The following is a 14,344-nucleotide window of genomic DNA, read 5'->3' as shown; positions in this document are numbered from 1 at the left end:
GGATGCCCAGGTCCAGAGCAGCCAGGTGGATGGTGGACTTGGAAGCTCTGTTTGGCCTGGGTTCCCTCAGAATTGCCTAGTAGCCATCCAGGCTGGGGGGACAGAGGAAGTACTTGTGGTGCCTTAAAGGCAGGAGCTCAGTGACAGGACTCATGAAATCTGAAGGTTGGCTGTGGCCAGTCCGGTCGAGAGCCACGGGGCCAGGGGAAGCTCTCCCGTGCTAGAGCTCTGTCCAGGAGGAGGGATGGATGGCATCGGGTCCTGCTGGGGGAGGAGGGAGAGCTGAGGCAGCTCCAGTGCAGGAGTGAGGACCAGAGCCCTATGAGGGGGTGGAAGAGAAGTAAGGAGACAGCCCGAAGACAGAAGAGCAGAGATAACTCTGGAGAAATGTGCTCTGTGACGCACGGCTGAGGAATCGGATGGTACCTGGAAGGGGAAGGGTGTCCAAGGGAGTGGTTTTGGTTTTGTGCTTTTATTTTTCTTAAAGATTTTATTTTTAAGTAATCTCTACACCCAACGTGGGGCTCGAACTCACATCCCTGAGATTGAGAGTTGCATGCTGCACAGCCTGAGCCAGCCTCATGCCCCTGTCTTGTTTTGTATTTTTGAATGAGATGTGATAGAGTTACTTCTCACTCCAGATTCCACAATCTATAGGCCCAAGAGGCTTATAGTGGAAACTCCTTTGCAAAGCCACTAAGTGCCCTGTGGAACCCAGCACTCAGGAAAGACTAAGACCCCAAGGGAGGGGATGAGAGGAACTGTGTGTGCCTATATTTGGATCCATAACTCCCTGCCCCTGTAAGGACCCAAGGGGGGCACAGGTGCTGACAGCCAAGGCACCTGTATTTGCCCCCAGCCTCTGATCCACCAAAGTAGTGGGTGGGAGACCCAAAGGCAACAGCTTCTCATGTTGAGAGGCCGGGGGATCTACAGGGGTTCTGGGGCTCTCTCCAGAGCAACTAGGGGGACGGGACCTGCAGGCACAGAGGGCAGGAAACAGAGAAGGCTCAGTGGCAGTTCAGAGTCAGGTCCATCCACCACTGGGTGAACTGGTAGCTGGGGACTCCTGTTTCCTCAGTGAGCTAATGGTGAGGTCCCAAATGAGGGCTGAGGCTGCCCCCCCAATCCCTGGAAGAGAGTTGGAAGGTCTGGGTATTTGAGAGCTGCTGCTGACGCAGGCAGACAGATGCAGAAGCCTAGACATTCCCAGGAGGGAGAGGCTGGGGGCAAAACAGGTGGCTTTTCAGGGGTCCAGCCCTGGTACCCAACCCCCCCCCCCCATCCAACCTTGCTACTTCCTTGGCTGTCATTCTGTCCCCACCCCACCCCCCACCCCGGACGACTCTGGAAGTCTGTGCAATGGTGAGGGTCTAGCTACAGGGTGTGGAAAGAAGGTCCCAAGGGTGGAGTACAGGGGTTCCCCAGGAAGATCCTGTGTCTCTCCCGGGCCCTGCTCAGCCCCAAGGGAACCTGCGGCCCACCCCCAGTGAGTCCTCTGCACGTGGTGGCGATCTTCTGGGGCATGTCGCCGGGTACTCCCCGCCCTCCCGACTCCCGGCCATCTGCATTCCGTCCCAGTGCACTGGCTCGCGGGAGGGGCTGGAATGGGTAACGCGGCCCACCGGGTGCGCATGGGGCTCCCCGACGCGCCAGAAGCGCAAGCCCGCCTACTGCTGAACCCGACCGCTCTGCCCCCTTCCACGCCTGGGGAACGGTGGCTGAGGACGCCTTGCCAGCGGAGGTTGGGGGGATCGCTGGCAGCCAGAGTGCGGAGGGCGAGGGGCGGACACTGGTGGGGGGAGCTCCTGCGTCAAACCGGGGCTCAAGGGCCGAGAAGACCCCGAGGGCCAGGCCCGGGGTTCGTGGCGTGGGCTGGATCTGCCCGGTGGTCGCCGGGCACGCCGGCCGGCCCGCGCGCAACACCGCCTCCCGACACCAACGCGCGCGCGCGCGCACACACACACACGCTCGCGCGTCCCCGGGTCGGGCTCCCCCTGTTCGGGAAGGGAAAGCCGGCGGCAGGCCCACCTCGGGAAGGAAAGCAGCTGCGAGCCAAGCCCGCGACCCTAGAGAGCTGCGGGCGCGCGGAGGCCAGGAGAGAAGCCGCGAGGCGCGCAGCAGCGCGCAGCCCCGACGCCGCCCAGCGGGGAGCGCCTCAGGCTCTGCGCGCGAGGGCGTCGCCCGGGGAATGCGCGCCGGCCCGTCTAGTTAGTCGCGGCGAGCTTCCCGGAGGAGGAGGAGGCCTCACCACCCGGCGGCCGGGATGAATGGAAGGGGCGGGGCAGCTGGCGGGCTAGGCCCGGGCTAGGCCCGGGCTAGGCCCTGCCGAGGCGGGGGGCGGGGGGCGGGGGGCGGGCAACGCGCTTAAAGCCGGCGCCGGGGGGGTCCTCCCGCGACCCGCGGCGGAGGCGCGACTTCGTGGGGGCCCTGGGCCCGTCGAGCTTCCCCCAGAAACTTCCCGGCCCCGCCCAGCCCCTAATCCGGCGACGCCTGGGCGGGCACGCGGGCTCCTAGGAGCCCGATCTACACGTTCTGGCCGCGTCGCCCCGGGCTCCCGGGAGCAGCCAGCCGGGTACGGACCCGAGCGCTGGTGAGGGCGGCACCGGGGCGGGGCGTCGGGCGGCACTAGGACCCAGGCGCGGCGCGGAGGTGTGTCGCCGGCTCCCGCCGCCCGCCCGCGACGCCCAGCTCGGGGTCCCGGGGCTCGGGAGTGAGGAGCCCGGGCGTACGCGCGTGCAGCCGTCGGGCCGATCGCCGGGGCCATGGCCGCGGCCACCCAGCGCATGTTCCACCTCCAGCCATGCGGTGGGTGCCCGAGCCGGGAGGCGCGGCGGGGACGCGACGGGAGGGCCGTCGTTCTCCGCGACAGACGGGTGCCAGGCGGGGACGCGGGGCCGTCGGAGCACCGGGGGAAAGCGGCCGCCGGCGGCCTGCACGGCGCCGGGCCGCGGTGGGCGAGGGGCTCGTGGGAGCCTCCCAGGCCTGGGACCAGGTGTGCTTGCGGCGGAGACAGCGGGAGCCCGGGGGGTACGCTGGGGGTGGGGGGGCTCAGGGGGCCTCGTGGACGCTGCGGGCTTGGCTTAATGCTCCGTCGCCGACTTGAAACTCTCCGTCTGGGAACCGGCGAGGTAGCCCGGGGCGGGGTGGGGCGTGCAGGTGGGCGGGACGCGGCTGCGGGGGCCCCAGCGGGGGCGCTGCCGCCTCGCGTCACGTTCTGCCGGGACCGCCGGGACCGCCGCGCCCCCCGCTCGGCGGGGAAGCCTGCCCGCTCTTCGGGATCCCGGGCCCCCGGCTGCCCCCTGCGAGGCCGCAGCGGTCTTTACCTCTTGACCTCGCGGCTCTGACCCCGAGGGCCAGCTGGGGTTTGTACCGCCGTTTTATTACCGGCACGTGGGGGGCCCAGGATGGGAGTGAGGTGTGCCCCGGCCCCGCCCTTCCGGACCCTCGTCCCCGTCGTCCTCGGCCCATCCCTGCGGCCTCGGACGCTAGCTTCACCGCCCCCGGCCCTCCCTCCTGGATGCAGCTCGGGCTCCGGTCCCGCGCGTCGGTTCGCATCCTGCCCCTCCGACCCCCAGGGTCTCCGCGTCTGGAGGCGCTTTCCTCTCGTGCACGCGGCCCCTCCCGTCGCTTCCTTCCTCGCACTGAGCCGCGCAAACAGTCGGGACCATCCGGGGCCCCGCGCGGTGAGCGCGCCCGGCGCTCCCCGCCCCCTCCTCCCCGGGGGACCAACGGCTCCGCCTCCCAGGAGGCCTGGGACGCGGGTAGCACCCAGGGGAGGAGGCCGTTGCCAAGTGGGCCCCCTGTGGCCCCGGGCGCGCGCAGTTGGGGGCGACGGCACGTGTGATGGGTGTTGATGGCCCCAGGGACCGATATGAGAGTGAAAGGCGCGATGTGCGGGCAGGAGGCCCCCCGCCCAGGGCCTGGGCTTGGCAGCGAAAGAGCGAGAGAGGGAGGCCAGAGAGGCCGGCCACCCCAAGGAGAGTGGAGGGACAGGCCCCCTCCCTCCAGCCCTGGCTGCCCGGGCCGAGTAACACAGTCCACGAATCGTGCCAGGGTACTGTGAATAATAGCTCGTGGAGGAAACATGCTGAGGTTCCCCCTGGCTTGGCTCACTCCCACTGGAGCACACAGGCTGGAGGATAGCAGGCTTGGCTTCCTCTGGCTCCACAGGGGCCCCTGCCTAGGTCTAGCCCCTGCTCCCTTTCGCCTCGGTCGGCCTGTGCTGGGTACCTGGGAAGAGTAAGAAGGAGTCCGCAGGGTTGGTGTAGGGTGGGGAGCAGCTGGCACAGGACAACGTCCAGGGCTGGTTCGTGTAGCTGGTAACAATTGTTGGGCTTCCCTTACAGAGTACTCGCCTTCCATCATGTCGCAGAATGGATACCTTGAGGATGTAGGTGAGTACCTCTGTGAGGGTGTGTATATAGAGAGCTCCTTGGTCAGAAGTCTCTAGGAGACCTAGTCCCTCCACCTGGGTACACAGGGCATTGACTACCCAGCTGTGGTCTTCTGCTGGTGCTGGGATGCCTTTAGATCCTGCCCTCCAGGAGGTCGTGGTAGGGTCAGGGGAGCAGCTGACACCACCTTAGCGGTCATGGACAGATCTCTCCAGTGGTCCCAGGCGGGTGTGTGGACCATCTGGTGACCTCCCTTGGTTCGCTGTTAGAATGCTCTGGTTACCTGGCCCGCCTTAGGTCGTGTCGTATATGCCCATACCCCTCAGTCCCCACCCAGCCCTCTGAGGCTGCCATCGCCCCTCTAAAGAAATGCAACCTAACAGTTCTGCACTTCAGCTTTCCTGCTTGCTCGAGACCAGCTCTTCCCTTTTCTCCGTGTCTCTGGGTTTTCCTGTGCCCAGACCTGGAGGCTGGCCTGATCATCGCTGAGGTGTTTAGTGGGATGGTGCTTGGAAAGAGTGGTGATATGCTCTCATCCTCCCCAGGGCTGGGGTCTGTGTGTGCCAGGCTGCTGGCAGGCAGGTTAGGTTATGTGTTGGGCTTATAGAATGGAGGTGGGGATATGGCCTCCTAGGAGCATTGTAGGGACCCAGTAGTGTCAGCTAGGCAGGCCCTAGGTAGAGCCCAGAATAGGGGGAGAAGAGGGCGGTGTGAAGGGCAGTATCCAGGAGTAACAGGGTGCTGGTGGGGGGACAGAAGGAGGCTGGGGAGCCAGGTATTGTAAGCAAAGCAGGCCTGGGACTGGGGAGGAAGGGGATTTTCATGGACATGAGCTCCATGACAAAAATGGGAAGGACATCTTTTCACTCTGAGCTCAGTGCAGACCTAGCACCTCCTGCCCAAAGGGCTCAGGATGAGCACAGGACACTGGGGGGACAGGGCCTGGGATGTGCAGAGGAAGCCGGCGGGCCAGAGTGGAAGTGAGTCAGGGTGAGTCACTGCCTGGCAGGTGTAGGCGTGCTGCTGACCCTTCCCCGTCCCTGCACAGGTGTTTGTCAGGCACTGGTGGGGTCTGGGCTCTCAGAACCCCCTTCATGGGAGCACTCGCAAGTGGTAAACCATAGAGGACCCACGGGAGTCAGGAGGGAGTGCCAGCAGGGCCCTAGGAGGACTTGCCAGAAGAGGAAGCTTCCATGGCACCTCAGAGAAGGCCCTCTGGGGAGGGAAGCCCTCTGTTCAAAGGACAGGCGCTGGCATGCCTGGGTGTTGGCCAGCTGGCCTAAGGAGTGACAGATCAGCCGTGGCGAGTGGGCCTAAGCTTGATGGACCAGGGGTCAGGACAGGGGTAGCACGGCCAGCACAAACTGTCATCTCAGAGGCCGAGAGGAGCCCAAGCAAGAGTGGAACATTTGCATGTCACCAGGAAGGCTTCCTCTATAGGAGGAGGGGGCCTGGGCTGCGAGCTGTGGTAGGAGCTAACCCCCCACCCCTCGAAAGGCTCTGCTCTGGAGGGAGTCATGCTGTGACACTCCTCATGCCCACCCTTGGGTCTCCCCTGGGGCTCCCTCCTATTTAGTCCCCGACTGTACCTCTGGCTCCCCTGCTTCCGGGGCCTTGTCAGATGTCTGGACCGAGTCTTTCAGCCTCCATGCCTTGCCCCACATGCCCTCACTGAAAGAAAGCATTCGAAAACCCTGTGCCCATAAGGTGGGGAGTGGGCTGGATACCACAGTGGTTCTGGCTCCCCTTGGGTTCCACCCAGGGAGCCGGGGGTGCCTGGGTCCCATAACTGGGGGTTCTGGGAGGGCAGGGCCAGGCTTAACTGTACCACTGCACCACCTACCTGGCCCAGAGTTGTGGCGCCACCGTATGTTTCTGTAGCTGGTGGGTACCCGTGGGTCAGCATGCAGGGCCCTGGCTCCTGCAGCTCACGGTTGTTGGAGAAAGCCGTCGGGTGAGGGCTGCCGGCTGGCGGCCGCTGTTCTCCGACGGGGGCCGGGCCGGGACTAGGTGTCTGCCTCCCCCGGCTTGAGGCTTCCTTCCTGGCCGACGAGAGGCCTCCGTCACCACTCCCTGGGACAGCCCAGGGGCCCCTGCTCCGTGGACTGGGACTCCCACCCTCTGGTGTGTAGCACTGACGGCCGGGTCCTCTTCCGGGGGGGTCTCTCTCGGTGGTGGCTGGGTCTCTAGGCTACCTCAAGTGTGACATGGATGATGCCTCTGAAACCCGTGAGGAGAGCCTGGGGGATGAGGCCTTCGACACGGTCAACTCCTCCATTGTGTCTGGCGAGAGCGTCCGTTTTTTTGTCAACGTCAACCTCGAGGTGCAGCCCAGCCAGGCTGGTATGGGGGTTGTAGCAGGGACCTGCCTGGGGGAGGACAGGGGACTGAGGACTGGGCCCCGCTCCACCTAGAGAGGCCTGGAGAGATGGGGTGGCACCCTGAGCCCTCCTGCTTTCCTCTAGCTGAGAGTGACTCGCCTGGCGGCTGTGGGCTCCTACACACCTCCCGCAAGGTGAGCGGCCCTTCAAGGACAGGAGACGCTTGGTCCTGGGCCACTAATTGGGGGCAGGGGGGGTGGCTGCTTCCCTGGGATAGCTCCTGCTGCCCCCACTCACACCAAACAGGTGTTCCACGCCAGCCCTTGACCTGGCCTTGGGCCAGCCAGGCTGGCCCCTCCCTCTCGGAGGGGGTGTTGGTGCCAGTGGGCAGAGGCAGCCGGGGACCCCCCCATGGAGGAGGGGCCCAGGTCACGGCCACAGATCTCACTCATGGGCCTGCGTGATTCTGTGCGCGGGGGTCCCCGCAGTACCTGAAGTTAAAGAACTTTGAGTTGGAGATACGTGCACACCGGGACCTGGATGGCTTCCTGGCTCGGGCCAGCATCATCCTGAACGAGACGGCCACCTCGCTGGATGACGTGCTCCGGGCCATGCTCTGCCGCTTGGCCCACGACCCCAACAACACCGAGCCTGACTGCAACGTGGACCTGTTTATGGCCATGCTTTTCACCGATGCCGGGGCCCCCACGGAGGGGAAAGGTCTGACCTGGCTCTGCGGTGGGGCACAGGAGGACAGGGAGGTGGGCCAGCAGATCCTCTGACCCCCCTCACTCTGTCCTCAGCCCACCTGCTATCAGATACCATCCAAGGGGTCACTGCCACAGTCACAGGGGTGCAATACCAGCAGTCCTGGATCTGCATCATGTGAGTGGTCAGCCTGGCCCACCCAGTTTGGGGGTGGAGAGTGTGAGCACTCTATTCTGTTTGGTCTTCGCTCCCTAAGAGGTCACGGGGCGGGGGGTCAGAGTTTGGGGTCCTGGGGTGTGGGGGAGCTCAGCTCCCAGGGTGGCAACTGTATGCACTCCTGCCCCCGGCAGCTGTACCTCCAAGGCCCTGCTGAAGCGGCACGTGTGCATCAGCCGCCTGGTTCGCCCACAGAACTGGGGGGAAAACTCATGTGAGGTGCGGTTCGTCATCCTGGTGCTGGCTCCACCGAAGATGGTGAGTAGGGGCCTGCAGGGGGTTCTGTTTCCAGAGAAGGAAGGTTCCAGGGAACTTGGCCCTCCCTCTTCCTGGGGGCATCTCCCTCATGTCCCAGAGGCCCCCATAGACCAGGCCCCTGCAGGCCTCATGCTCACACTGTCCTTCCTCTCTGCCCTGTTGGGTCTCCCCAAAGCCTCCTTGCGTCCTCATCAAGCCCTCATTTCCCTAGTCGTTGCCCAGAAAGTTATATTTCCCTCTTGGCCAAAAAGAGATAACTTGTTAAGATTATTATTTTTTCAAAAGATTTTATTTATTATTCATGAGAGACACAGAGAGAGAGGCAGAGACACAGGCAGAGGGAGAAGCAGGCTCCATGCAGGGAGCCCGATGTGGAACTTGATCCCGGGATTTTAAAATGTCCTGACCCAAGGCAGATGCTCAACTGCTGAGCCACTCAGGGGTCCCACTTCTTAAGACTAGTATTAGTCAAACGTGGGGGCTTTTCATCGGCCTGCCCGGACCCTGATCCTTCTTCCACTTGGCTGGCTTTATGACTTGCTGGCCAAGGATCCCCACTTCTGCCCAGGTCCCACACCCCCTGGTCAGGCGTCTGGCTTTTGTGGTAGTTGAAACTGATATAGTCTGGGGAGTCTTATTTAAGGGAAAACAATTTCAAAATCATAAACAGAAAATGGTTAGGGTGGGGCACCTGGGTGGCTCAGTGGTTGAGCATTTGCCTTTGGCTCAGGGTGTGACCCAGGGGTCCTAGGATCGAGTCCCTCCTCAGGCTCCCTGTAGGGAGCCTGCTTCTCCCTCTGCCTGTATCTGCCTCTCTGTGTGTCTCTCATGAATAAATACAATCTTTATTTTTTTAAAACTTTATTTATTTATTTATTTATTTATCATAGTCACAGAGAGAGAGAGAGAGAGAGAGAGGCAGAGACACAGGCAGAGGAAGAAGCAGGCTTCATGCAGGGAGCCCGACGTGGGACTCGATCCTGGGTCTCCAGGATCGCACCCTGGGCCAAAGGCAGGCGCTAAACCGCTGAGCCACCCAGGGATCCCCTAAATACAATCTTTAAAAAAGAAAGAAAGAAAATGGTTAGAGCCTCTCCCCAGAGGCTTAACTTCCACTAGCTTCTTGATCCTGCCCAGGCCTCTGATACAGGCTAAAGCTTTGCACGGGCTTCCTCAACAGGTTTTCTCTTAGGCAAAGTGGGCACCAAGGGGAATGCCCTCCGGGGACTTCATAGATGTGCTGTGAACCTCCCCGAGTGCTGCAGTGCTGGGGAGAGGGAAAGGATATTTAGGGAAGTGGGCAGCACATGGGTCAGAGGGAGTGACAGCTGGTGAGGTGGACAGGGAAGTGGAAGGGGCAGTAGCCCGGGGGGCTGAGTGGCTACACTGGGCCTTGTGACGGACCAACCAGCCCAGCACCTGGCTCCTGCAGAAAATGAGCCTGACTGAGTTGACAGGAAAGCCAGGTGTGGGTGGGCCCAGCCCTGTGACTGCGGCTTCAGGCAACACCTAGGGGCGGACACTGCTCCCAGAGGACAGGTTGCCGTGGGGGAGGCTGGGCCCTGGGTTCACGGACAGAGGTGACTTTGGTCAGGCAGGAGAGAGCAGGCTTGACAGGCCTGGAATCCCCCTGAAAAAATCAAATCAACCAGCAGACACTACAAATACCACTAGTCAAGTGGAGCTGGGTAAACATTTTTCTCCATCACTGTGATCTCTATCCACGATTATACATATTTGTGTTCCTCGGGACCATACCCATACCTCAGTTTCTGGGCACATGAGTTTATTAAGGAAATTTGGGGGCTCTAGTGATCTGCCAACCTGGTGGAAATCACTGCAGACTCCACTGATGCTTGAACTTTGAGGGACAAAACTTGCTGCCAGCTCACATGGGGGCACCTGCTGCGTGCTCAGGCCTGTCAGTGACGGCCGGGGCCGGGGAGGGGTGCCCTCCACTGTCCAGGAGCTCCAGGTGGGATTCTCCTGTCTCCTGCCCCCAGAAAAGCACCAAGACAGCCACAGAGGTGGGGCGCACATTCGCCACCATGTTCTTGGACATCACTTTCCGCCAGAAGCTCCTGAACACCCGCACGGAGGAAGAATTCAAGGAGGCTCTGGTCCATCAGAGGCAGCTGCTCACCATGGTGAGCCAGTGTCCGACCCTGGGCCCAAAGGGCTACAACATGAACTCCATCTGTGTGCACAGATCCCCGCAGGTACTGGGAGAGGCGGCCTGGGCAGGGGTGTGGGGCCTGGGCCGCGGACCTCCCAGCTGACAGACGTCTGTCCTCTTCCCCAGCCCCTGAAGCACAAGGACTTCCTCCCTGTGGGGAAGGGCATCCGGGAGGATATCGCTCGCAGGTTCCCCGTATACCCACTGGACTTCACAGACGGTACGTGGCCCCGTGGTCCCCATCAGAGCTCAGCCGTGGCTCAGGTCCCTGGATGACACATGTGCCTGCCCTGCACCCCCAGCACACTTTCCGTCCTGTCCTGTCCTAGGCATTATCGGGAAGAACAAGGCTGTGGGCAAATACATCACCACCACCCTGTTCCTTTACTTCGCCTGCCTGCTGCCCACCATCGCTTTTGGGTCCCTCAACGATGAGAACACAAACGGGGCCATCGGTGAGGGGCGGGAGGCTGTGGGGGTGTGGGGGGAGCCCCGAGGCTGCAGTGTCCCCCTGACTCCTCACTGGTGCAGATGTGCAGAAGACCATAGCGGGGCAGAGCATTGGAGGCCTCCTATATGCCCTCTTCTCTGGGCAGCCGCTGGTGGTGCTGCTGACCACTGCGCCCCTGGCTCTCTACATCCAAGGTGCGGTGGCACTTGGGGTGGCGGGGAGGTGGCTCCCGAGGTCCCTGGTCCCAGCCCGCCCTGACCAGCCGCCTTGTCCTGCTGCCTGCAGTAATTTGTGGCATCTGTGACGACTACAATCTGGACTTCAACACCTTCTACGCATGGACGGGCCTGTGGAACAGTTTCTTTCTCGTGCTTTATGCCATCTTCAACCTCAGTCTGATCATGCAGCTCTTCAAGAGGTGACTGGGCTTTCTCCGAGCTGTTGGGATCCTGGAGCGGGAGGGAGACCAAGGCTGGGGATCTGGATCAGCCCCCATGCCACCCGCCGAGGTCCTGTGCCCCCACTATATCACTGGCCCAAGAGAAGCGAGGTGGGAGGCTGTGTAGAGCCTCAGGGAAGCCTCCCCCTCCTCCTGGCTCCCTGACAACCCCCCCCCCCCCGCCATTTGATGAAGCATTGCACTTCCACGGCAGGTCGACAGAAGAGATAATTGCCTTGTTCATTTCCATCACATTCATGCTGGATGCTGTCAAGGGCATGGTCAAAAGTGAGTGTCTAGCTGGTGGCTGCCTGCTGCCAGGGAAACGGAGCTGAGCTGGGGGACTTGGGCCTGTGGCCAGAGCAGCCCAGCAGCACGCAAGCTACGACTACTTCCATGGTCCAGGGTGCTCTCGGGAGCTGACCGGCAGAGAGCAGCAGTGTCATGGGCTGGAGGGTGACGGGGCTGCCTCAGGCAGGATCAGAGGCATGAGGCCAGGTGTGAGGCACTGTCAGAGATGGGGAGGGGTGGATGGACAGGCAGGTCAGTGGGGTCCTCTTGGCTGACAGAGGCAGCTCCCTCCCCTTCCCCCCAGAAGCCCTTTCTTCCCACAGGGCCCCTTCTCTCCCACATCCAGGAGAAAGCTGGGCCTCAGCCCCCCAGAGCCCAGATGGCTGAGGCCTGGTGGCCTGTATCCACAGTCTTCCAGAAGTACTATGACAACAACTTTGGAGACGACAACACAGACAGCACTTCCTTGGTGAGCCTGCTGGGCCTCGGCACCAGCCTCAACACAACCCTCCACACTGCCCTCAACACCAGCCTCCTCGCCAGCCCATCAGAGCTGACCTCCATGGGCCGCCACACCGAGCACCCAGGCCGGGAGACCGCTGTGCTCAGCCTCCTCATCATGCTGGGCACGCTGTGGCTGAGCTACACCCTCTACCAGTTCAAAAAGAGGTGAAGGGGGTCTAGGAGTGATGGGAAGGAAGCACAAGCCCCCGGGCCACACTGACACACCCACCTGTGTCCCCAGCCCCTACCTACACCCCTGCATGCGGGAGATCCTGTCAGACTGTGCCTTGCCCATCTCGGTGCTCACCTTCTCCCTCATCTGCTCCTACGGCTTCCGGGAAATTAAGAGTGAGTCAGGATCAAGCAGGGGGTGCAGTGGGATGGGATTGCCATGGGATTGCCCTTGGGAACTGCAGGCTTGAGCAGGGGCCTATACTCTGCTGCAGTGAGCCAGTTCCGCTACAACCCCAGCAAGAGCCTCTTTGATGTAGCCGAGATGCACTCCCTGTCCCTGGGGGCCATCGCCAGCGCCATGGGCCTGGGCTTCCTGCTCTCCTTGCTCTTCTTCATTGAGCAGAACTTGGTGGCTGCCCTGGCTAACGCCCCAGAGAACAGGTTCGCAGGGCCCGGGTGGGGCGGTGAGAGGGGAGTGTGCAGCCAGTCCTCCAAGGGGCCACAGGTGTCCGGCCACATGTGCCCTTGTCTGCTGCAGGTTGGTGAAGGGCACTGCCTACCACTGGGACCTCCTGCTCATCGCCATCATCAACAGTGGGCTATCTCTGTTTGGGCTGCCCTGGATCCATGCTGCCTACCCCCACTCCCCACTGCACGTGCGGGCACTGGCTTTGGTGGAGGAACGTGTGGAGAATGGGCACATTTATGAGACGTGAGTGGTCCCTTGAGATGGGAGGCAAGTCACGTGGACCCTGAGGTTGGGAGGGGGGCGGGGTAGCCCTGGGCCACATGTGACCTCAGAAGGAGTGAAAGAGCCAGGGAGCAATATGTGGCCTGCGATGGGACCCGGCCCCGTGGACCAGGGCTGGAGGCGATCTGGTGCTCTGGGCCCATGCAGGATTGTGAATGTGAAGGAGACACGGCTGACCTCCCTGGGTGCCAGCATCCTGGTGGGCTTCTCCCTCCTGCTGCTACCCTTTCCGCTGCAGTGGATCCCCAAGCCCGTGCTCTATGGTCTCTTCCTCTACATCGCGCTCACATCCATTGATGGCAACCAGCTCTTTGAACGTGTGGCTCTGCTGCTCAAGGACCAGGTTAGTGTTCTGCTGAGAGAGAGGTGGGGGGGGGGGCGGGGCGGGTATGGCTCCAGACCCACAGCTGGTCCCTGCCACCTGCAGACCTCGTACCCGCCCACCCACTACATCCGGAGAGTGCCCCAGAGGAAGATCCACTACTTCACAGGCCTGCAGGTCCTACAGCTGCTGCTGCTCTGTGCCTTTGGCATGAGCACCCTGCCCTACATGAAGATGATCTTCCCTCTCATCATGATTGCCATGATCCCTATCCGGTACGGGAGGATGGGCAGTGGCAGGAGGGACCCAGCTGGCGGGGAAAGAATGGGTTAGGGCAGGGGCAGTGGGGCAGGATGTGCCCAGCCTGGCCCTGCGAGGGGAGCTGGGACAGATCTGACCCAACGCTCATCTTGGGGTCTGTTCTCCCTCCCCCCAGCTATAACCTGCTGCCCCGAATCATTGAAGCCAAATATCTGGATGCCATGGATGCTGAACACTAAGGCCCTACCTGGAAGGGCCAGACATATTCCATTCACCTGTCCCCCTGGCTCTTCCCAGGCTGATTCTGGCCATGTGGGGAGAGGTTTGGGTGTCTTTTGGGGTGTTGCTCTCTGCCGCACCCCCTCCCAGCTACTCCAACAGGCCTAGGGCATCTAGGCATGGGGGAGGGCGGGTTCCCACAGTATGTGCCTATCCCAGTCCCCATTAGCCTTTCGCTTGGATCTCTAACACTGCTCAGGACAACTTCTGTCCAGAATGGGACTAAGCAGGACGGATTTTCTTTTGATAAAAGAGTCAGATGTCTGAAAGAGAAACCATTTCCTTGATTGTGTAAGGAACTTGCTGTATGCACACTAGAGAATAAAGCTCCTATTTCTATGCTTCATCTCTGCTGTCCCGTCGTGCCCCAGCCTGAGGGCCACTGGAGAATAACAGTAGAATGTAAAGGGGAGGTAGAATGAAAAGGACCAGTGTTAGTGGAGTGCCACAGGCTGTCACCTCCAACCCCACACAGTGGATATTGGCTTGGTGGGGAATGGTGGAAGATCCGGGAGGCCCCAGCATTGCCATAATGCCAAGAAACTACAGGGGAAGTATTCCAGGAACAGCACATGCAAGGGCCCTGAGGAGAGGGGTTGGGGCCAGTGAGGAGCCACTGCTGGTGAAGAGATAAATGGGGCTGACAGCCCTGGACCTGGGCTCCCAAAGGCAGCTGCAGAACAGCCCAACAGATTGAAAAACAGCCTCATGTAGGTCAGAGCCACCACGGCAACGTATGCCCTGCTAGGTGCTCTGTGCAGAGGGGAGGCACAGGGAAGGGAGCATGGTGGGGGCG

General features: G+C 61.7%; 1 protein-coding gene across 2 annotated transcripts; it reads left to right on the top strand.

The window, feature by feature from the left end:
* Positions 1-2,666: 2,666 nt before the first annotated feature.
* On the top strand, positions 2,667-13,894 carry SLC4A11 (solute carrier family 4 member 11). 2 transcript variants are annotated; one of them, XM_055306249.1, is made up of 20 exons: positions 2,667-2,808; positions 4,350-4,397; positions 6,588-6,740; positions 6,863-6,912; positions 7,207-7,438; positions 7,522-7,603; positions 7,777-7,900; positions 9,904-10,119; positions 10,203-10,296; positions 10,406-10,531; positions 10,608-10,721; positions 10,813-10,945; positions 11,181-11,254; positions 11,668-11,926; positions 12,003-12,109; positions 12,208-12,376; positions 12,474-12,647; positions 12,834-13,029; positions 13,114-13,283; positions 13,445-13,894. In XM_055306249.1, the coding sequence occupies exons 1-20, from the start codon at positions 2,766-2,768 to the stop codon at positions 13,506-13,508; spliced, it is 2,628 nt and encodes an 875-aa protein (XP_055162224.1). In that variant the 5' UTR covers positions 2,667-2,765; the 3' UTR covers positions 13,509-13,894. The 2 variants fall into 2 exon arrangements, with proteins under 2 accessions (XP_055162224.1, XP_055162215.1); XM_055306240.1 differs by having other exon boundaries at positions 11,581-11,926.
* The last annotated feature ends 450 nt before the right edge of the window (positions 13,895-14,344 follow it).

The sequence above is a fragment of the Nyctereutes procyonoides genome, unplaced genomic scaffold, assembly GCF_905146905.1.
Source record: "Nyctereutes procyonoides isolate TBG_1078 unplaced genomic scaffold, NYPRO_anot_genome, whole genome shotgun sequence".
Lineage (NCBI taxonomy): Eukaryota > Metazoa > Chordata > Mammalia > Carnivora > Canidae > Nyctereutes > Nyctereutes procyonoides.
Note: the sequence above shows the minus strand (reverse complement) of the source record. Positions and strands in the feature narration are given on the sequence as shown.

Bases quoted from the DNA above. Each gene is read 5' to 3' on its own strand.
- SLC4A11 (XM_055306240.1), top strand. From the start codon at position 2,766: ATGGCCGCGGCCACCCAGCGCATGTTCCACCTCCAGCCATGCG. The intron at 10,722-10,812 runs GTGCGGTGGCAC...TGCTGCCTGCAG, and splicing joins CCTGGCTCTCTACATCCAAG to TAATTTGTGGCATCTGTGAC. The intron at 13,284-13,444 runs GTACGGGAGGAT...CCCTCCCCCCAG, and splicing joins ATTGCCATGATCCCTATCCG to CTATAACCTGCTGCCCCGAA.